The 22,892-nt window shown below is 45.8% G+C and overlaps 1 protein-coding gene across 7 annotated transcripts; it reads left to right on the top strand.

Annotated features, from left to right (window-relative positions):
• Positions 1 to 6,158: 6,158 nt before the first annotated feature.
• Positions 6,159 to 20,067, top strand: kfharr-r1 (arrestin). Of its 7 annotated transcripts, NM_001105089.1 has the most exon segments (17): positions 6,261 to 6,292; positions 8,638 to 8,694; positions 8,769 to 8,829; positions 11,110 to 11,154; positions 11,335 to 11,534; positions 11,688 to 11,747; positions 12,027 to 12,094; positions 12,168 to 12,303; positions 13,197 to 13,281; positions 13,361 to 13,433; positions 13,518 to 13,655; positions 15,123 to 15,200; positions 15,329 to 15,343; positions 15,430 to 15,482; positions 16,627 to 16,636; positions 18,345 to 19,614; positions 19,651 to 20,063. In NM_001105089.1, coding segments are annotated over 15 exon segments (1,164 nt in total). In that variant the 5' UTR covers positions 6,261 to 6,292; positions 8,638 to 8,646; the 3' UTR covers positions 18,439 to 19,614; positions 19,651 to 20,063.
• Positions 20,068 to 22,892: the final 2,825 nt, after the last annotated feature.

Here is a 22,892-nt window from a genome sequence, read left to right as displayed (position 1 = left end):
CCTGCAGTTTTGTGATGTTCTCCTGCAGTTTTGGTATGTTTTGTGAGGCTTTCCTGGAGTTCTATGAGGTTCTCCTGCAGTTCTGTGATGTTTTGTGAGGTTTTCCTGCAGTTCTGTGAGGTTCTCCTGGAGTTTTGTGATGTTCTCCTACAGTTCTGTGATATTCCCCTGCAGTTCTGTGATGTTCTCCTGCAGTGTTGTGATGTTCTCCTGCAGTTCTGTGATGTTCTCCTGCAGTTCTGGTCTGTTCTCCTGCAGTTCTGTGATGTTCTCCTGCAGTTCTGGTATGTTTTGTGAGGTTTTCCTGGAGTTCTGTGAGGTTCTCCTGGAGTTCTGTGATGTTTTCCTGCAGTTCTGGTATGTTCCCCTGCAGTTCTGTGAGGTTCTCCTGCAGTTCTGTGATGTTTTGTGAGGTTCTCCTGCAGTTCTGTGAGGTTCTCCTGCAGTTCTGTGAGGTTCTCCTGCAGTTCTGTGATGTTCTCCTGCAGTTCTGTGATGTTCTCCTGCAGTTTTGTGAGGTTCTCCTGGAGTTCTGTGATGTTCTCCTGCAGTTCTGGTTTGTTCTCCTGCAGTTCTGTGATGTTCTCCTGCAGTTCTGTGATGTTTTGTGAGGTTCTCCTGCAGTTCTGTGATGTTCTCCTGCAGTTTTGTGAGGTTCTCCTGCAGTTCTGTGAGGTTTTCCTGCAGTTCTGTGATGTTTTGTGAGGTTCTCCTGCAGTTCTGTGATGTTTTCCTGCAGTTCTGTGATGTTTTGTGAGGTTCTGTGATGTTTTGTGAGTTTCTGCTGCAGTTCTGTGACGTTCTCCTGCAGTTCTGTGATGTTCTCCTGCAGTTCTGTGATGTTTTGCTGCAGTTCTGTGATGTTTTGGGAGGTTCTGCTGCAGTTCTGAGGTTCTCCTGCAGTTCTGTGATGTTTTCCTGCAGTTCTGCTGCAGTTCTGTGAGGTTCTCCTGCAGTTCGGTGAGGTTCTCCTGCAGTTCTGTGATGTTTTGTGAGGTTCTCCTGCAGTTTTGTGATGTTTTGCTGCAGTTCTGTGATGTTTTGTGAGGTTCTCCTGCAGTTCTGTGATGTTCTCCTGCAGTTTTGTGATGTTCTCCTGCAGTTCTGTGATGTTCTCCTGCTGTTCTGGTATGTTCTCCTTCAGTTTTGTGAGGTTCTCCTGCAGTTCTGTGATGTTCTCCTGCAGTTCTGGTATGTTTTGTGAGGTTTTCCTGCAGTTCTGTGATGTTCTCCTGGAGTTCTGTGATGTTCTCCTGCAGTTCTGTAATGTTTTGCTGCAGTTCTGTGATGTTTTGTTAGGTTCTCCTGCAGTTCTTTGAGGTTCTCCTGCAGTTCTGTGATGTTCTCCTGCAGTTCTGTGATGTTTTGTGAGGTTCTCCTGCAGTTCTGTGAGGTTCTCCTGCAGTTCTGTGATGTTCTCCTGCAGTTTTGTGATGTTCTCCTGCAGTTCTGTGATGTTCTCCTGCAGTTTTGTGATGTTCTCCTGCAGTTCTGTGATGTTCTCCTGCAGTTCTGGTATGTTCTCCTGCAGTTTTGTGAGGTTCTCCTGCAGTTCTGTGATGTTCTCCTGCAGTTCTGGTATGTTTTGTGAGGTTTTCCTGCAGTTCTGTGATGTTCTCCTGGAGTTCTGTGATGTTCTCCTGCAGTTCTGTTAGGTTCTGCTGCAGTTCTGTAATGTTTTGCTGCAGTTCTGTGATGTTTTGTTAGGTTCTCCTGCAGTTCTGTGAGGTTCTCCTGCAGTTCTGTGATGTTCTCCTGCAGTTCTGTGATGTTTTGTGAGGTTCTCCTGCAGTTCTGTGAGGTTCTCCTGCAGTTCTGTGATGTTCTCCTGCAGTTCTGTGATGTTCTCCTGCAGTTTTGTGATGTTCTCCTGCAGTTCTGTGATGTTCTCCTGCAGTTTTGTGATGTTCTCCTGCAGTTCTGTGATGTTCTCCTGCAGTTCTGGTATGTTCTCCTGCAGTTTTGTGAGGTTCTCCTGCAGTTCTGTGATGTTCTCCTGCAGTTCTGGTATGTTTTGTGAGGTTTTCCTGCAGTTCTGTGATGTTCTCCTGGAGTTCTGTGATGTTCTCCTGCAGTTCTGTGAGGTTCTCCTGCAGTTCTGTGAGGTTCTCCTGCAGTTCTGTGATGTTCTCCTGCAGTTCTGTGATGTTTTGTGAGGTTCTCCTGCAGTTCTGTGAGGTTCTCCTGCAGTTCTGTGATGTTCTTCTGCAGTTCTGTGATGTTTTGTGAGGTTCTCCTGCAGTTCTGTGATGTTTTGTGAGGTTCTCCTGCAGTTCTGTGATGTTTTGTGAGGTTTTCCTGCAGTTCTGTGATGTTTTGTGAGGTTCTCCTGCAGTTCTGTGATGTTCTCCTGCAGTTCTGTGATGTTCTCCTGCAGTTTTGTGAGGTTCTCCTGGAGTTCTGTGATGTTCTCCTGCAGTTCTGGTTTGTTCTCCTGCAGTTCTGTGATGTTCTCCTGCAGTTCTGTGATGTTTTGTGAGGTTCTCCTGCAGTTCTGTGATGTTCTCCTGCAGTTTTGTGAGGTTCTCCTGCAGTTCTGTGAGGTTCTCCTGCAGTTCTGTGATGTTTTGTGAGGTTCTCCTGCAGTTCTGTGATGTTTTCCTGCAGTTCTGTGATGTTTTGTGAGGTTCTGTGATGTTTTGTGAGTTTCTGCTGCAGTTCTGTGACGTTCTCCTGCAGTTCTGTGATGTTCTCCTGCAGTTCTGTGATGTTTTGCTGCAGTTCTGTGATGTTTTGGGAGGTTCTGCTGCAGTTCTGTGAGGTTCTCCTGCAGTTCTTTGATGTTTTCCTGCAGTTCTGCTGCAGTTCTGTGAGGTTCTCCTGCAGTTCGGTGAGGTTCTCCTGCAGTTCTGTGATGTTTTGTGAGGTTCTCCTGCAGTTTTGTGATGTTTTGCTGCAGTTCTGTGATGTTTTGTGAGGTTCTCCTGCAGTTCTGTGATGTTCTCCTGCAGTTTTGTGATGTTCTCCTGCAGTTCTGTGATGTTCTCCTGCAGTTCTGGTATGTTCTCCTGCAGTTTTGTGAGGTTCTCCTGCAGTTCTGTGATGTTCTCCTGCAGTTCTGGTATGTTTTGTGAGGTTTTCCTGCAGTTCTGTGATGTTCTCCTGGAGTTCTGTGATGTTCTCCTGCAGTTCTGTAATGTTTTGCTGCAGTTCTGTGATGTTTTGTTAGGTTCTCCTGCAGTTCTGTGAGGTTCTCCTGCAGTTCTGTGATGTTCTCCTGCAGTTCTGTGATGTTTTGTGAGGTTCTCCTGCAGTTCTGTGAGGTTCTCCTGCAGTTCTGTGATGTTCTCCTGCAGTTCTGTGATGTTCTCCTGCAGTTTTGTGATGTTCTCCTGCAGTTCTGTGATGTTCTCCTGCAGTTTTGTGATGTTCTCCTGCAGTTCTGTGATGTTCTCCTGCAGTTCTGGTATGTTCTCCTGCAGTTTTGTGAGGTTCTCCTGCAGTTCTGTGATGTTCTCCTGCAGTTCTGGTATGTTTTGTGAGGTTTTCCTGCAGTTCTGTGATGTTCTCCTGGAGTTCTGTGATGTTCTCCTGCAGTTCTGTTAGGTTCTGCTGCAGTTCTGTAATGTTTTGCTGCAGTTCTGTGATGTTTTGTTAGGTTCTCCTGCAGTTCTGTGAGGTTCTCCTGCAGTTCTGTGATGTTCTCCTGCAGTTCTGTGATGTTTTGTGAGGTTCTCCTGCAGTTCTGTGAGGTTCTCCTGCAGTTCTGTGATGTTCTCCTGCAGTTCTGTGATGTTCTCCTGCAGTTTTGTGATGTTCTCCTGCAGTTCTGTGATGTTCTCCTGCAGTTTTGTGATGTTCTCCTGCAGTTCTGTGATGTTCTCCTGCAGTTCTGGTATGTTCTCCTGCAGTTTTGTGAGGTTCTCCTGCAGTTCTGTGATGTTCTCCTGCAGTTCTGGTATGTTTTGTGAGGTTTTCCTGCAGTTCTGTGATGTTCTCCTGGAGTTATGTGATGTTCTCCTGCAGTTCTGTTAGGTTCTGCTGCAGTTCTGTAATGTTTTGCTGCAGTTCTGTGATGTTTTGTTAGGTTCTCCTGCAGTTCTGTGAGGTTCTCCTGCAGTTCTGTGAGGTTCTCCTGCAGTTCTGTGATGTTCTCCTGCAGTTCTGTGATGTTTTGTGAGGTTCTCCTGCAGTTCTGTGAGGTTCTCCTGCAGTTCTGTGATGTTCTTCTGCAGTTCTGTGATGTTTTGTGAGGTTCTCCTGCAGTTCTGTGATGTTTTGTGAGGTTCTCCTGCAGTTCTGTGATGTTTTGTGAGGTTTTCCTGCAGTTCTGTGATGTTTTGTGAGGTTCTCCTGCAGTTCTGTGATGTTCTCCTGTGGTTCTGTGATGTTTTGCTGCAGCTCTGTAGGGAACTGATGTTCTGGTAAGGTTCCACACCTGGGTTTGTGGAATTGCTTATCTTCATTTTTCTGATGAGCTGCGGTTGATGGAAAACCATTTTTTACCCATAATCCATTTCTTTGTTGCTGAGTGTCAAGCAGCGGGTTTTTGGTCCCATTTCATTTCTTTTCTTTTAAATGATCTGACAACAGAGTTGAACCCACAACCTTCCAGGCTAAGGGCAGACACTTGGCCTCTAGACAAAGTGCGGGTCTAGTCTGCGAGGTTCTCCTGCTCCTCCTCCTAAATCTGCCAGACTTTTCAGTGGTTTTGTTGGGTTCTGCATTTGTGTGAGGTTCTACTGCCGTGCTAGGTTCTCTAGTTTTTCTTTCAGGTTTTTGCTCTGTGAAGTTGTTCTGCTGTTCTAACAGGTTCCCTGATGCTTCGTCCTACCTGCTCTTTTGTCACTGCGATGTTCCTTTGAGTGTGATACTGGAGTTGAGGTTCTGCTGATGTTCTTTAGAGTTCTCCAGCTGATTTTCTGTCAGTTTATCTCATGCTGGTCCTCTTTTTGTAGGGTTCTTTTATTCTTTTGTTCGATTCTCTTTCTGTTATTCTCCTACTTTTATGTCGGATTCTGCTGTTCTGCCACGTTCTCCTGATGTTCTGTCACATCGACACTTTGTCAGTACTTTCGTTCTTGTCGATTTCTTTCTATTAGCAGACGACAGCAAACTATTTTTCCAACATGTTTATTGGAAAACATGGCAACAGGGATGGATTGGAACTGTGAAGATCTCAACATGCACCAAAATGCAAATTACTGCCCCACAAACTCACCAAACACCAAAAGGCTCCAAACTTCAGTGTCCTTGACTGGTGACGATCTGGCAGAATAAAGAATTAAAACAACATAAGTCGTGTTCTTTGGCTAACAAAGCCGGTTCATAGCCTGATATTTCTCAATTCTTTCTACAACACCACCCAGAACAAAGGTATGGACATGGTCAGCAACAATACTCAGGTAGGCTGTGGCGTTGGAACCGTGCTCAACTGGTACTAAGGGGTCCAAAGTGTGCCAAGAAAATATCCCCCACACCATGACACCACCACCACCAGCCTGAACCGTTGATACCATGTTGTTCTGACCCTACCATCTGAATGTGGCAGCAGAAATGGAGACTCATCAGACCAGACAACGTTTTTCCATCTTCTATGGTCCAGTTTTGGTGAGTCTGTGTGAATTGTAGCCTCAGTTTCCTGTTCTTAGCTGACAGTGGTTCTTTGAGTTCTTGTTGTCTTTCTATCAGCTGGAACCAGTCTGGCCATGTTCTGGACACTATGGTGACAGCTTGCATCGATGTGCCGTCCTGGACGGGTTGCACTACCTGGGCCACCTGTGTGGGTTGTAGACGCCGTCTCCCGGTACGGCTGGAGTGACAACACTGTCCCCAAAACATCAGCCAGAGAACATAAAGGTGGAAAATGTTGTTTACTGGATGTGTCTTGCTGACAGCTTATTGTTTCCACCTGTTACACAAAACAGGCGACAATGATGTCAGTCAGTGCTGCTTCCTGGTTGGACAGTTTGATCACACAGAAGTGGGACTGAATTGGAGGAACACTGAGTTCTTCAGTTGTTCCTGTGATTTTTTTTTAGCAGACTTCTGGGAAATTCTTTTTTCTTCGGGATGTAGTCCTGTAAAAAAAAAATTGTTATATTTGACAGAAAAGCCGTTCTGGAGACAGAGGACAGCACAGAGAAACATCTGAAGACCAGCGTCATCTGAAACTGCCCGCGTGCGTGCACGTGCATGTGCGTGTGCACGGCTGCAGGATTAGTGTGTAATGATGGACATGCTGACGAGGCTGTGTCTGCAGAGATGATAAGTACAGCTCATCACTCATTAGCTGAAACACACTTCCTCTCAGCCTTCATCGCCTTCATCCTCCTCATCGTTGTGCTCTCAGGTCAGTGCGATGCGTTCACTTGTTGTTTGAACCCAGTTTTTGTCAGAGCTGCTGCTTTCCTGGCCTGAACCACAGCATCGTAGCAGTGAAGTGATGAAGAGGAGCTGCAGATTCATGAGCTTTTTCAGTCTAATCAGCCAGCAAAGAAAACGCTGGAGATGACGACAGATGGAGTAAGACGGACCCTCCACCCCCCCATCTACCTGTCTGATTCCTCAGCAGATGGGTCAAGTTTTCACAGAACAAGAACCTGCAGAACCCAAATGATGTTTCTGTTCCAGCTGGAGTCAAAGACCCGAGCGTCAAAGTGTTGAAATTTACGTTTTCTAGAAAGACATCAGTCTTAGGATTTGCGTGATGGGTTTTCTTTATGTCCAACGTTTACTTTTTGTGGGGTGTCTGTGCAGGCAGTCTGTAGCTCCGCCTATTCACCTGTGGATCCTGTGGAGCTGTCACACCTGCCTGCACTTTGCTTATTTTCCACATAGTGTTTAAAGGGTTCTCCTTAAAGCTTCATCCTGTTTTCTGCTTAGTTTGCTGCACTTAAGTAGAGTTAGTTGTGTTTTGTTAATAGGTTCTTGGGTCTTTGTTTGTGGTTCTGCTGTTCTTCTGGGTTCTCACCTTTTGACTGTGCTACAGAAACTCAGATCTGTGGAAAACACTGCAGAGGCTTCAGGTTACTCAGACCAATGAGTTCTATCACTAGAGGAGACACGCCCGCTTTAGAAGCCTGGCCGACTGTGGCGGAGCGCGACGCCATCTTGGTGAGGTCGACGACGCCCACATGACAATGATTTCTATTGCTTTTAGTGGTGTTTAAGTAGCTTTTATATACTATATATATTTTTACATTTATATATATTTATACATATATGTAAATATATAAAATATATATATAGATACATCATTTATTGTTGTTAAAGAAGAGAAACAGTCAGCCTTAAAAGCTCAAACTTTAATGAAAATGCATTGTTGCAGGACTTCTTACAAATAAAAAAATTATTACAAACAATTTTAAAATAATAATTTGTAAACATTTAGAAGTTTTAGACCTCTTTGACATGTAATTTAAATTATTTAGAAAAACCCAACAGTAAGTCAATAATAATAATAATAATAATAATAATAAATCAATAGTAAGTCAATACAAACAATAAATAATAGCAATACATACATAATAAGTCAATAAATAATAAAAAATAAGTCTATTAATGTAGTAGGTTTAGGGGCTGTCATCTGGACTTGGTTTTAAAGTTGGAAGACGTTTCACCTCTTATCCAAGAGGCTTTGTCAATTCTGAAATAGCTGGTCTAACTTTAAAACCAAGTCCAGATGACATCCCCTAAACCTACTACAATGGAACCAACCTGGATGAATGAGAGTCTTCATAGATAAGTATATTAATATTATTATTAATAATAATAATAATAAAATAAATATTCAAAAGAAGTCCAAAAGTGAACAATAGATTTACCCTAAAATAACAACAACAAAGAAAAACAATAGATTTATACTGATTCATGTGATCAATTTGTGTAACACAGATGTTATGGTGTCGGGTTTCAAGCAAACAGTCTGGCCTCTTATCTAAATGTGTTTCCACAAATGTTCTGAACATATCCAGACTGTATTACTAGTTGGTACCACAGTGATCCATCTGGATTAGCTCTTTTATTGCTAAGATCCACTTTTTCCTGAAGTCTGAATCCATTGGAAACCTGCAAGAAAAGTTCAAAAGAGTCAGAAATGTATAAATCTATATTACTATAATAGCCTAGTATGCTGTATACAGGTTTAGCAAAATAAAATGTACATTTATGTTGACAGCAAATTATATGTACATCATGCAGCATGTTGAAAACAGCCCTGCAGCATCATGCATGTCAACTTGTGAACTGTTAATGAAGCCCCTGCAGCATTAAAAGAAAAAAATTATAATACTTACCTGTGAAATGATACACCTACCTCCTTCATGGACTCAGTTCTCTGATTTTGGCAGTTGAAACCCAAACAATGAACTGGTAGTATGCAAAAAATGTGTTCAAATGCATTCACTGCAGTAACAAGTTGACCTCACCAAGATGGCAGTGCTCTCCTCCCATGAGGAACCACTTGATGTCTCCTCTAGTCATATAACTCATTGACTCAGACCATCTGTTCCAGAAGAATGAAACGCTGTTTAGGCAGCGTCTTAGAATTGCTGCAGCAGGGGGCGCTGCAGCAGGGGGCGCTGCAGCAGGGGGCGCTGCAGCAGGGAGCGCTGCAGCAGGGAGCGCTGCAGCGTCCTGGAACTGCAGTCTGGGGACCACAAGCTGGAGTCTGATCTGTACTTGTCTTCCCTGCAGCTTGACGAGATGACGCCAAAGCAGGTCATCTTTAAGAAGGTGTCCAGAGACAAGTCGGTGAGTCGTGCAACAGATATTCCGGTGCTCATGTTCTGCTCAGTCAGCCCCTGACCGCCTCGTTTGTCTTTCAGGTCGCAGTCTACTTAGCCAAGAGAGACTTTGTGGACCACTGTGACTTTGTGGATCCAGTCGGTGAGTTCTGATCCTTGTTTCTATTTGCCTGATGATCAAAGCACAGTTATGGAGTCTCTGGGCCAATAGATGTCCATCCTTGTTGATGTGGTCGGCTCGGGCCCCTCGAAAAGCGGAGAAAGAGTCGGGTGGCAGGCAGTATAGAACAATTGAAACAGGTGTGTTACATTCATGCAAAACTAAGAGCAGCAGTGATTGGAATAATTAAGAATGGCTTCTGTGGGGGCTGTGTTAAAATTCACCCAGAGTCTCACAGGGAGGTGATGCTTCTGCAGCTGCACCAGGAAACACCCTAATGGTCCGGAGACCCATGCCCAGTCCTGAGAACCAGGACTTAGTGTCTCTGGACGAGATTGGCACAGGTGACCAGCACATGGCAGGTCATGGGGGCAGCGTCTAAGCAGAGATGCCAAGTCTTCCTTCTTCACAGAAACTTTCACTTCTGCCTGGGAACCCCAAGAAGCTCTTAGGGATGTCAAGAGACATGGTTCCTCCAGCCCTTCTGGGTCTTCCTCTGGACCTCCTCCCAGTGGGACATGCTGAGAATACCTCTCCAGGAAAACATCTGAAGGTTACGCCCAAGCAGCTCAACTTGGTTAGATTGATGTGGAGCATCATGTGTGGAATAGCCCTCCTTCCACGCCAGGGGGCCCAGCCATTCCCCAGACATGTAGCACACCACCACCACCACCTAGGAGCCCTGAGCATCCTCCAACCCCAGGCATGAGCCAAGGCCCCCCAAGGGAGACCTGCCACACATTCCAGGCAGACACCCACCCGACCTGCAGGATGTCCAGTAGACAGCAGGGCAGCCCCCGACCCCCCAAGAGGAGGGCATCCAAGAGAAATATGGGTCCCCAACGAGTGTTGTAAAAATGGGCCGGCCAGGCTCCTGCTGTTGAAATTTTTGAGAGGCACCACACTAGAGGCCAAGCACCAGCGCCACAGGGACACGGCCCCTCCCAGGCCCAGATGTGATCCCCAGCTCAGGGTTTAGAGAGAGCTCAGGGATCCCTTTCCCCACATAGAGAGATGACTGTCAGGCCCAGGAAGCTAAAGGAACATGGTCACCACTGCTGAGGGCCTGGTTCCCCCTACCAGAAATAAGGTAGGGGAGAGAAGATCTGAGTCTCCCCATTCCTTGTGTAATACGTCTGTGTGTGTTTGAGTGTATAGTGTGGTGGGGTAAGGCATGTGTGTAATAAAAGGTGCAGTCAAAATTTGCGGGTAGGGCACTGTGAGGACACCTCAGTGATGTTCCAGAACCCCTCCCACCAAGGGTCTTGCATGTCTAAGGTGACAAACATGTAATGTTGCTGAGGTTGCCAAGGTTGCTGAGGTTATACCTCCCCCCCACCGACCACACACACACACTACCTTCCCACTTTTGCATTACCTCCATGTCTTCAGCTTCAGTGATGGATCACCCACTCCTGGGTCCATGGTCTCTGCATCGGCAGTGTGTTGGTGTGATTCAGGAGGTCTTCAAATTATCTCTTCCACCTCTAAACAATGTCCTCAGTTGAGGTCACAAGGTCAGTGAATAGTTTTACAGCTTGACGCCATCCAAACAGATTCATGGATTTCTGCAAGCTCTTGCACAGGAGACCTTAAGGTCAGAGTTTCAAAAGCAGATGAAAAACAATCCATTCTGATTCTTTGTCTCCAGCCTCCCTTGATTCTTGGTTAAAGCTCTCCCAAAAATGGGAGTTGAAGACCTTTCTGACAGTGTCCTCAATCAGACAATCCCATCAGACTCTCACAATACATTTGGCCTTGCAGAGTCCGTCCATTCTCCTCCACCAGTGACTTCAGTTTATCACCAGGAGGTGATCGATTGAAAGCTCCACACCTCTCTTCATCCAAGTGTTCCAGGATAGATCACACAACTGCTAAGTTAATAATTGACCTGGAATTTAGGGTGTCCAGGTATCACATGCACGGATGTACTTGTGCTTTTTATGGACAAACTGTATCTGGCACAGAAGAAAAGTACCAAAGGTTCAGATCAGGGAGGCCATTGCTCCCAGGAACTCCCATCCCCGTCTCACTTTCATTGCCCATGTGGGCGTTGAGGTCTCCTGATCGAACCACCTTCTATAACGCCTGTTGGGGAATCCAAGAATCTGTTCAGTCTGTGAGTAGGGAACCCCAACAGTAAGATGGTAAACAGCACTGTGTTTTGTCAAGTCTTGTGTTGAGCAAATCCTTACCGAGCTGGTCCAGCTTTCACTGAACTGAAAAGCTGGTCTTGTTACAGCAGGTCTTCCTTTCCCACAGATGGAGTTGTCGTGATCGACCCAACACAGCTCAAAGGAAGGAAAGGTGAGTCTTTGCTGATGCTGTTGCTCTAATGGAATGAGACGAGGCCATCCTCAACCCCCACCACCAAATGTGCAGTCAAGTGCAGGAGGGTCCATCAGCTGGGTGGTCTTCCCGCACATTGGAGTCACAGCAGGAACTGTTTTTTTCCTAAAGCCTTTGTTGTCTTTTTACCTGTCTAAGTTTATGTGATGCTGTCGTGCACATTCCGCTACGGCCGGCAGGACATGGATGTGATGGGAGTGGCCTTCAGGAGGGACCTGTTCTTGGTGACGCGGCAAGTGTACCCTGAGCTGCAGGACAAGGAGAAGCTAACCCACACCAAGATCCAGCAGAAGCTTCTGCGCAAACTGGGAGACAACGCTTTCCCCTTTTTCTTCGAGGTGAACTGGCTGTGCATGCAAAAGGCTTCAACCATAACTGGGTCTGACACGACCCCTTAAACTGTGTGACACTTCTGGCGATTTTGTCTTTGGTCTATGGTTTGAGTTGTGTTTTTAGTCTTCACAGCTGTTGATCCAGGGTTTTTGTTTCAGTTCCCAGACAACCTGCCGTGTTCTGTGAGCCTGCAGCCAGGTCCGCTTGACGAGGGCAAGGTACCCTTTTTCCTCTTGGCTCCTCCCTTCAGGAGTCTCCACAGAAACCCCCCACTCACCCTCCCACCGCATCTTTCTTATTCACACCAACCTCCCTCATGTCCTCCATCTTCCATGAACCTCCTCTTCTGTTCTCCTGTAGACTCTTTAGTGGCAGCAGTGACCTCAGCATCCTTCTACCAGTGTCATGATGTCATTATGTTGTGGGTCTCATTGTGTTGTTATACTTGTCACTGGCAGCTTTAAGTGTTGTAATGTTGTGTGTCTGTTGTACCACAGAAATGTGCAGTAGAGTTTGAGGTGAAGGCGTTCTGTGGAGAAGCTCAGGATGAAAAGATTGACAAACAGTGAGTGTCTTCCTGCTTTTTCTCAGAGCAACAATCTACCCGTATGCAGTCTCAGGTTCTGTTTGGTTTGCAGGAGCTCGGTTCGTCTCACCATCCGTAAGATCCAATTCAGTCCAGAGAACACAGAGCTGGCTCCAGTAGCAGAGATGACCTTTGAGTTCCTGATGTCAGAGAAACCTCTTCAGGTCAAGCTCAGCTTGCCCAAGGAGGTCAGAATGAGTTCTGATGTAGTAATAGATGACAGTGGGGGGACCGGGCTTCCTCAGACGGTGATGTGAAATGTTCCAGTTCACTCTGCTGAGGCCGGTTTGGATGCATGACTACATTGCACAGCCTGGCTAAGGGCTGAAAGGAAGAAGACAGTAATTGTTTCAGCTGTGTTGATTGTTGTCCTCTTGTTCTAACCTTCCTCTCCTAAAAAGTAACTGTAAGAACCGGATCCCTAGCCTTTGGGGGTGCAGGTAGATCAGGTGTGCCTCTGAATAGTTGTAAACCATCCAGAAGCAGAACCATGTTCTTTTTGGTTGCACATTCTGTCTGCCGTTTGTTTCTAAAAGCTACATTATTCTCATGGTTATGAATGGTGGAAAGATGGTGGAAAGAATCTACCTCTGATTTTTTCACCAGCCCAACCTTTTCCACAGAAGATTTCATGAAACTTCTTCCCCACAGCATTCCTCTCTTAAACTCTGCTTTGTGAGGACAAAATGGACGTCCTCCTTAGGCGCTATTGGTGATTACTTTGGCTGCGTGTGGTCGATATCATTGGGTTTTCCTCCTCAGTCCAACAGTCAGAATGAGCGCTACAACTGACAACTCCAGATGTTATTGAGCATTCATGGTGTGGTCTGGGCTGGATTTGTCCTCAACTTCTCCTAATCTTCTGCCACAGACCTCTCTCTATTTCTCCCTAACCACACAATTTATTTTAGGCAACTGATCACCCAGTTTTGGACAATGGTGGGGGTCCAAAGCTAGTGAACCCCATGGAGGTAGACCTCTACCTGCAGAGACCACTTAGGGTTCATCTCATCTGTGTGACTGAGACATCTGTTGTTGACTGTTCTGTCTCTGTTGCCTCTCTGTGTCTTTGTTTTGGCAGACGTTTTACCACGGAGAGCCACTCAAAGCGAACGTGGAAATCACCAACTCATCCAGCAGGAACATCAAAGACATCAGTTTGTCAGGTGAGCTCGTCTTAGTGGCAGTCAGTCAGCACAGAATGCGTACATGGTTTGTGTTATCACAAGCTCTTTGTGTGTTCAGTGGAGCAGGTGACCAACGTTGTTCTGTACTCCAACGACAAGTATGTCAAGTCTGTGGCCAAAGAAGAGACGGAGTGAGTGTGTCACGAAGCTGAATGGAGGTGGTTGGAGGAGCGGCCCTCCTGTTGGTTCACATGTGTGTCTGCCTGCTTTCATAGTGACTCTGTGCCGTCTGGAACAACTCTGAAAAAGGAGTACACTCTGCACCCGCTGCTGGCCTACAACAAAGACCGCCGAGGGATTGCTCTGGATGGCCGGCTAAAGCACGAAGACACAAACCTGGCTTCATCCAGCATGTAGAGACACACTGCAGTATTTTACACTCACACTCCTAGACCCCCAGACCACCCGTCCAACTGTTTCAGGCTCACGCTCCACACGGGTCCAAGGCCGACCTTTCTAAATGTTTACATGCAAAGCAAGTAGCAACAGTAGTCTCCGACAATCCCACAGTTCTAGCTGGTTAAATTAAAATGGATAGCAGTTCAGGACGAAAATGCTCACATTGATCCGCCGTATTGTCCTGAATCTGTGAGCCTTTGCCCACGAGTGGCCGGGTTAGGCTCCGGCTGCCCTGTAAACTTCAAAGGGACAAGACAGGTTTAGAAAATGGATGGACGCGCCATACCTGACGACACAGCTTCAGGCATTTAGACATTTCTGTAGGGAATAAGCCCTCCATTTCTCCTGGCTCTGGAGCAGATAGGGTCCTACCCCTCTCTCTGCCTCATCATTAGCCCCTTTGTGAGGGCTTCAACGTCCATCAGCACAGACACAGGCTGACCGTCTGCAGAGTGGATGAATGTGTGCAGTAGACGTCTTTTACCTTCAAGATCACACATGTTTGATGTGTTCCAGCAGCCCCCCTGCTGCCTTTCCAAGGGTGGAACTGGCACCAACGAAAGCGCAAGTGAAGTCCTCCTTAAATACTGCTGTTTGCACAATCAGTTTTAGTGGATCAAATGAAAAGCCTAATGACACAGAAAGGAAAAATCTATTTGTGTGCACACTCTGTTTTATGCTCTGTAGTTAGGGATTGAAGTAAATCAGGACCAAGGTTTTCTGGTTCAGACCTCTGTCGTGGTTTTACTGAGCTGCTGACAGCTCAGGTTTCTGCAGGTACATCATCATTCAGGTGGAGGAGACCAGAATCCCACTGTGAATTGCAGATCCACTAGAGGAGCAGCATGAAAACACAACACAACAGGACACTGCAGACACAGATGATACGGTCTTCTTTTACAACACATTTCACAATTCTGACAGATGTCACAGAGAATTTCTGGTTCCTGCTGTGTGAACAACAGAACTTTTCAAAAGGAGAAGGATCTTTAAGCAGCACATCTGCGTTTATTAACATTTCTGTTGATGTCAGACATGTTACAGCTCATCAACTCCTCCATAGAATCTACAAACAGGAGAATCTGTGGACACGTGCACGTTCCTGCTGGTCTAATGGATTTCTGAGATGTAAAGTACTCAAATGTTTTCTGGCGTGGACGACGTGAAGTCCATTTGTCTCCAGGTTTTCCAGACCTTCACGCCTTGGTTGCATTTAGTTGAGATTCCAGCAGAAGCTCCACTCTGAAGCTCAAACAACCTCTGCTTGATGTTTTCATCTCCAGACTCTTCTGGAATTGGGCACCAGAAGACCCAAAGTGTGATGAACTGTTAGAACGTCACAGTCATCTTTCTGAGTGTTGTTGACTTTGCTGACGGTAAGGATTCCTAAAGACCGCTCAGTTCTCATCTCTGTGTCTCAGAGTGAAGCAGGAGGTTCTGAAGGAAATCCAGGGGATGCTCGTCTCCTACAAGGTGGTGCTGAAGATGATTGCATCTGGGTAAGTGTGGGTTGCTCAGCAAGCGGGGAGTTCTGTCAGGGTTCTGCGGAGTAGCTGCAGAGTGACACAACTTGTTCCCAAACAGCTGATGAGTGTGTGTTTGTGTGTTTCCTGCTGCTCATCCTCAGTATGGTGGGATCCAGGTATGCTCTCACTCTGATCATTCACTTTGTGTCTCGTGCACCTGAAACTCACAGTTGTGTGTTTGTGTCTTTGTGTGCTTTTTCAGTGAGGTGTCTCTTGAGGTTCCCTTCAAATTAATGCATTCTAAACCTGAAGCAGGTAACACACACAAGCCTGTGCACCTACCTACACTTGGGGCAGTGGGTGGGTGGGTCAAACCTCTTACAACACACGTCTCCCCACACGTCTCTTCTACCACGCTGGCGTCTCCCCAGCGTGGTAGAATGCTGTTCTCCTGTTTGGTTTCTGTTCCGTCTTGGTTTGTGGATCTGAAATCTATTTTCCAATCCTTCACCTGACTGTTGGCCATGACGTGAATGACTGGTGTTCAGTGAGATCCACTAGCATCGGGGGAAAGGTAACTTGTTGGTGGTTTTTCTGGTCATGTTTGTTGGAATAACATGTGGAGTTTTGTACGGTGTTGCTCTGACTGTAAGTTGGGTCAGTGATGGTGATGCTTTCATCGGGACGGTGTGTTAAACGTTGGACTGAAAGCTACCAGACGTGTTCTGGCAGAAGCTCCTGCTGGGGTTGGGAGGCGGGTACGCCGCCCTCTGTTTGGTCAGAATAACCAGAAAGAAGGCTCCAGTCTGCCATGGCTCTTGGTGTAAAAATCAAAAGGCCAGTCTGATGAACTGGGATTGTTGTTGACGTTTTGCAGGTGAGATTTATTTCTAAATAGAATTTATGCATTTTTGGAGAAGTTCCACATGTTTCTGTAATGTGACCTGCTTCTGGAAGTGGATCTAGTAAATTAAAGGCTGTTCCTTTCATTTCACACCTAATGCTGCTCCAGCTTCCACTGAACAGACGTCATTTTCACCTGAAAGTTTCCCTCTAGAGCCAAACAGAAGTCCATGCTTCTGATGGATTTGTGTTCAGCAGTGAACCGTTCAGTGACTTCAGTGTCAGTGAGGCCAGAGTGTTAACAAGCCCTGACACTTCAGATCTAATATTTCATTGCCCTCTAATGATTTTGTTCAAGCTGACCCTGATATTGACCCCAGCCCAAATAAGTGATGCCTAATCCAAACCTTAATCTTACTTCACTGTAAACTGAACCTGCTGCCTAGAAAAACATTTGCTGTGAGGGCGGAGCCTGTGTTGCCTTACTCCAAGGAGGAGTTGGCACCACTAGATTGGTCTCTGTTCCATACTGAAATGATTTGAATTATTCAGACAAAGGTGATCATTCATGTCTAATCCTCATTTTTGCTCTTCATCCCTCTGCATCCACCTTCAGCCAAGGAGAGGTAAGACTTTTGGGGTGGTCACATGGCACCCCAGATAGCATCTTTTATATTAAATTGTTGAGTTAGTTTAAGGGACCTTCTGTTTTGTTTCTCTAAAAGTTATTTGTGGTCTCATGTTCCAGTGGGAGTAAGTAGCTTTCAAAAGTAACCTGAAGTCTGAAGGGTTGTTTTAGGTTTCAAATGATAGAACCAGATCAGGCAAAGGCAGGTTTATAAGAGCTTCATGAGTCAACAAACAGCAAGGATCCAGTTCTCCTCTGGATTCACCTCCTAAAGAAGAGGCTGGAAGACTGGACAGCAGTTAAGGCTAGAGGATACAGGACATGTCTCTTCTTTGGAAGGGTACAGGTATAAATTTGTGGGCATGATTAAGGTGCCAAAGGTGAAAGGTGACAAGTAGGTGTGGTGCTACTTATAGTCTCCAAACTTAGAGCCAAGATATTTGATTTGTCTTCTCCGTGGATCAGAAAATGTTTCCCTTTGCCTTTGGGTAGGGTAATGAGTCCGCAATGTTATTTGCACTTATGCCCCAAATGTCGGGTACCCAGCTTTCCTGGTGCTGCTGGAGGATAGCAGTTTAGATGCCATCCCTTGGCCTGGGACATTTGTGCCTGTCACAGTTGCATGTTCAATCATCAGGATGCTCATAAGTACAGCTGGCTTCATTTAACGGTTGATTTTGTTTTTATGTCATAGCACTTATCCTTGAAGATGTTGAGGTTCTCCTGAAGATGTTGAGGTTCTCCTTAGGAGTGACCAGGTTAGACAGGATAAGGAACGAGTACATCAGAGGGACGGCTCACGTTGCCTGTGTTAGCGACAAAGTCAGAGAAGCCAGACTGAGATGGTTTGGACATGTTCAGAGGAGGGATAGTGGATATATTGGTAGAAGGATGTTGGAGATGGAGCTGCCTGGCAGGAGGGCAAGAGGACGGCCAAAGAGGAGATATATGGATGTCTTAACAGAGGACATGAAGTTGGCTAATGTTAGGGTAGAAGATGTCCATGATAGAGTGAGGTGGAAAAGGATGATTCGCTGTGGCGACCCCTGATGGGAAAAGCCGAAAGAGAAAGAAGACTTGTCTTGTTTTGTTCTGGATCCCTGTTTGAAGAGAAAAACAGAGCCGTCATCAAATCCCTGTCTGAGTTCCTTCAGTGGGTAAAATGACCCTGGAGGGTTCAGGCCCAAGTGTGGAGAGAACTTCTGCTAGGAACAACTGGCAGATAAACATTTCAGGCAGATCCAGACTGCCAACCCAACAAATATCTTCCAACAATGAGGTCGAAGTCTGAATGCTACCCGTACAGAGCTGCCATTGTTGAGGCCTGTGCTGTCCCAAGAATGTTGTCTACAGAGGAGACAATCCTGAAACTTGGTCAACATGGGTCAGTACCACACAGGTGTTTGAACCTTGGCTGTTATCAGGACTAAAACTCAAGTGTAGCAGGTGTTTGGTTAGAGCAGGGAAAATGACTATTTGTCCATAAACACACTGACGATGGCTTCAGAAATATTCTGGCTGTCAAGTGCAGTAAGCAGGAAAGCCTGGATCCCAGTGTTCATGAAACCTTAGAAGAGCTAACAGTATCTGTTTATAAAAGAGGGAACTTTTCACGCTGTGTCCAACTTCAAGGGGATGCTGTATGTTTTCACTGCGTGCATAATCTGGAGGTCTTGTGGAAACACTGTCTCCTGTGTGTCCTACAGTGAGCCTGATGACATGGTTTTTGAGGATTTCAAACGGGATTACCTGAAGGGGGTGGTCTATGGAGATGATGATGAGTCCCCCGCCGAGCTCTGAACCTCGCAGAAGATTCCAGCCATCAGAGCAGAGAGCGACCACAACCTGGTTGGTTTGCCAGCCTGCATAGATCCACCCCCATGCTCCAGGAGGCTACAATAAACTCTGTATCCACCAGGGGCTTCAACAGCATCCAGATGTGCTTTAACAGCAGGAATACATTTTATATGCTCCCAGAAATGACTTACAACTCGTCAACTCAGCAGACCAAGACCTCAAGAGCATCTATGAGTTGATATATATCTGGATCAAGATCTGGATCTTTATTCTGATCCGGTTCTGTATCTAGATATTCATCTAGTGCCGATTAAGGATCAAGATCTGGGTCCAGATTCAGATCAGAAACTGGTCTGGACCATTGTCTGGTCTCGCTTTAGATCTAGACTTTGATCTAAGTCTTAAGTCAGTCCTGAACTTGGATCTGCAACCAGGCCTTAGGTTTGGGCATGGATCTACAGTTTCTTGCTAAAGTTATGCCGCTCCTTGACTTTTTGCCAATGTTGCTACATTACAGCTGTAAGCTCATTGGGTTGTTCATGGGAATTTATGTTTTGGATCAGAACACAGTAGACTAACGGTGAAGTGAGACGAGGAAAATATTTACATAAAACTGATTTAGATAGCAGAAACTTGACATGTGGGTATGTGTCCAGCCCCTTTGTTCTGAAGCCGAGAAAAAGCTCTGGTCCAACTAGTTACCTGTAGAAGTCTCATAATTGGTGATGTCCACCTGTGTGAACAATGTCACATGATATGTTCTTACATTTTACCCACATTGGAGGAGAAACCCTCATAGGCTGTAACACCTTAGCAGGAGGCATCATTTCACAGCCATGATGACCAAAGAACTCTCCAAAAGCACGAGGGACATTCTGTCAAGAGGAAAGGGTCAAGTTATTGCTAAATATCCAAATCTTGATCTCAAGAAGCACCAATAAGTCAATCAAAACCACATGAATAGAACATAGCACAACACGAATATGCCAGCAGTCAGCCCCCCACCAAAACTCACGGACCGGGCAGAGAGGGCATTCGTCTGAGAGGCCAGAGACTTTTGGACTCTCATGGGATTTTTGAATCTTGATCCAGGTCTGGTTCCACATTTAAATTGTTCTCCAGTCTTTGTCCAGATATTTATTTTGAGTCGTCACAAAGATCGTTAACTTGATCTTGCTCTGGATCCAGATTTGGATCCAGATCTGGATCCAGATTTGGATCCATTTTGTGAGCTGGGTCTGTATCTTGAGTCAAGTCTGGAACTAGACCAGAACCCAGGCCTAAATCTGGCTCTGAGTCCTAGTCTAGATCGGGATTGTAGAACTGTTGACATTGGTTCTGGTGCTGGTCAGCTAAATAGAGTTAAGGTCCTTCCTAGGAGGTGCACAGAGGCCCTGCAGCATCGTCCTTACAGGATGTGTTTGCTATAGAAGTAGAGACCATCTTTGCTCCTTGTCTACATTCAGCCCCGACATCCGCTGCTTCATGCAGCTACAGTTGTCTGAACGGCAGTTTGGTGCAGTTGATGTAGGCTGTATAGTGTACTGCAGTAGTGGTACTGCAGCAGTATTCTTAGTTCAGGCCTCTCTGAAGAATTTTCTGCTCTGATATTAAAGACACATTTGCCCAAAAGACGTGTTGACGAGTTATTGAATTGTTGCAACACAAACATGTTGATTTGGTTGCCAAATAACCGACCAAGGAACAGTCACCCCCCACCCCCCTGAGGTAAACTAATGTGGAACAGGTTTGGGATTTGAAATACATCAATTAATGGAAGTTCAATAAATCTTACTTGAACAAAAGGCAATATTAAGGTCTCAGAACAGTGTTTTTATTGTTCACAACTTAAATCCCTTGATAAAGATTTGGCATTTAACCCCATCTTTACTTGGCTCTTCCTGATTGGTTGCCTTTAATGCTGATAAATGCAGGTCAGCTTCCATCAAACATAAGTTGGACCAATTCTCTGTTTCCGTCTTGTTTTGTAAAGTTGTCCATATGTTAGCATGCAACTTCTTTTCAGCGGTAAACAAATCACTCCAGAATTGGGTCATCATCAGTGAACTTCATGGTAAACTTTGACAAATGAAAACTTTAACTTCTTGATATATTTATTAAGACCAAAATGTTTAGTGTTAGTAAAATCATCTTTAGTAAGGGCTCATAATGCCTCCAGCTACATCACTAGATATAGATAGATAGATATTCCTTTATTAGTCCCACAATGGGGAAATTTCCTTATTGCGGCAGCAGTACAGGAACAGAGAGCAATATATAAAAGAAAAAGACTATGGAGTAAGTATAAACTCCTATATACACAATATACACACATACATTCCAAAATATTGCACAGGATGATCATATGATCGGTTATTGCACAGGGTAATATAGGTGAGAGTCGATGATGTTGTTTGACGTGGTTCACTGGGAGCAGCTAAGGTTGTAAAGTCTGATGGCAGAAGGTAGAAACGACCTGCGGTGTCGCTCCTTCAGACACTCAGGATGTCTCAGTCTGACGCTGAAGGAGCTGCACAGTGAGGACACGGACTCATACATGGGGTGGGCGTCGTTCTCCATCATGGATGATAGCTTAGCTACCATCCTCCTCTCTCCATCTCTCCCTCCTCCTGTATTGAGTCCAAAGGCAGCCCCAGAACAGAGCTGGCCTTCTTCACCAGCTTCTCCAGTCGCTTCCTGTCCGCTGCCGAGATGCCGCTGCATCAGCTGACCGCTCCATAAAAGATGGCTGATGCCACCACAGAGTCATAAAAGGTCTTTAGGAGTGATCCCTGCACTCCAAAAGACCTCTGTCTCCTCAGCAGATAAAGCCTGCTCTGTCCTTTTTTGTACAGTGCTTCTGTGTTGTGTGACCAGTCCAGACGTTAATTAACTCCATTAACTAGACGTTAATGGAGGGGTCATAACCTCCAAACCTGGGTCTATGACAAAACATGACATCACAATTAGCAATGACCAACAGATTACATATTTAAACTGAGAGCAAAAACATCTCAACAATTATAATCTATATTTAAAAAAAGGTTGTTTTTTGCTGGAAGTTGGGGCTTGGGAATGCAACTCCATTTCTAGATTGTTTAAGTTTAACAAACAACAACACAATGTGTATACTGATGAACATGCTGTTTATAAATGTTTTAAAAGTTCTGCTGGTTCTATGGTCCGGTTGTGGCTCAGAGCCATGATGTCCTTCAGCAGAACCAGAGAAGATCTACAAACCTGTCCCACAGACTTGTCCCTGACGCTGCGCAGATGCAGGATCTTCTCGAAGGCCAGGCTGAGGATGGCGCCTCTCAGTCTGGTTCCCGTTCGGTAGTTCAGGGCCCAGGTCAGAGCCAGCGACCAGGACCGCATCAGCTCCATTACCAAAAGCCCGAGAACCAGCAGCATCCCATAGGCCAGGTCCGACTCCTCCTGTTGGGTGTATTCCAGCAGACGCTTGACCACAAACGCCTGGAGGCGGAGCAAAGGGTAGACGTTACACTGGTGGTTACAATCGTCCTCATGGTTACCAGGAAGTCTGCATCATTCTTCCTCATCTTTGTCTCCCAGCTGCTCCCTTTGGGGGGGGGGCTACACCAAATGACCCAATAACCCTTCTCTGCATCCTCCTCCATCCATCAACCTCCTCCTTGGTCTTCCTAGTAGCATCCTTTCATCATCGTCATCATCATCATCATCACTGTTCCTCCTCTCAAACGTCTCCACCTGCTTCCCTGTTTGGATCTCCAGAACATCCATGATCTGGTCCTCTGATGGATCCAGTGATCCATTCTGGTCCCAACAGAACCTCAGCATCTTCTTCTCTGCTGCCACCACCTCTGCCTCCTGTTTCTGAACCACCACCATGGCTGCTCTCTTCAGGGTCTGCTACACCTAACCCCACCATTCCTCTTCTGTCTTCCTGCTGTTTGCTGTTGTTGAGGAGTATCACAGAAGAGGACCTGTCTGCTGGTGTCTGATCAACAGTTGCTTTTGGATCTCAAGTTTTTAATAAAGATCTTGGATCATTATTACTCCAGTCAAAAAATTTTACCACCATTTCTGGAAGAAATTCCAGTCTTCCTCCACCTCCCTCCAGGTTTCCCTACCCTTGTGGAAGAGACCCCATTGTTATCTAGTGGTAAAGAAGTGGCAAAACTGTGTGTCTGTGTGACTTGCATAGGATGTTTTACTGGACACACTAAGACAGTGGTGCACACACTTTTTTGGCGTGCAAGCTACATTTGACACAAGAAGCTCCAAAAGATCTAAGTATAGATATACCTATACGTATATATTAAAAACAAAAACGCTCCTCTCACCCTCCGCGGGTGGTTTCTCCTCCAAGCTTGGGTCCTCTACCAGAGGCCTGGGAGCTTGAGGGTCCTGCAGTATCTTAGCTGTTCCTGTTCTTTTCTGGACTGAGAGGTCTGAGGTCTTTCCAGGTATCTGTT

Source organism: Oryzias latipes, chromosome 13 (genome assembly GCF_053564925.1).
Source record: "Oryzias latipes strain Hd-rR chromosome 13, Olatipes_Hd-rR_3.1".
Lineage (NCBI taxonomy): Eukaryota > Metazoa > Chordata > Actinopteri > Beloniformes > Adrianichthyidae > Oryzias > Oryzias latipes.
The sequence above is the reverse complement of the archived record's forward strand: the minus strand, read 5'-3'. Positions and strand labels throughout refer to the sequence as shown.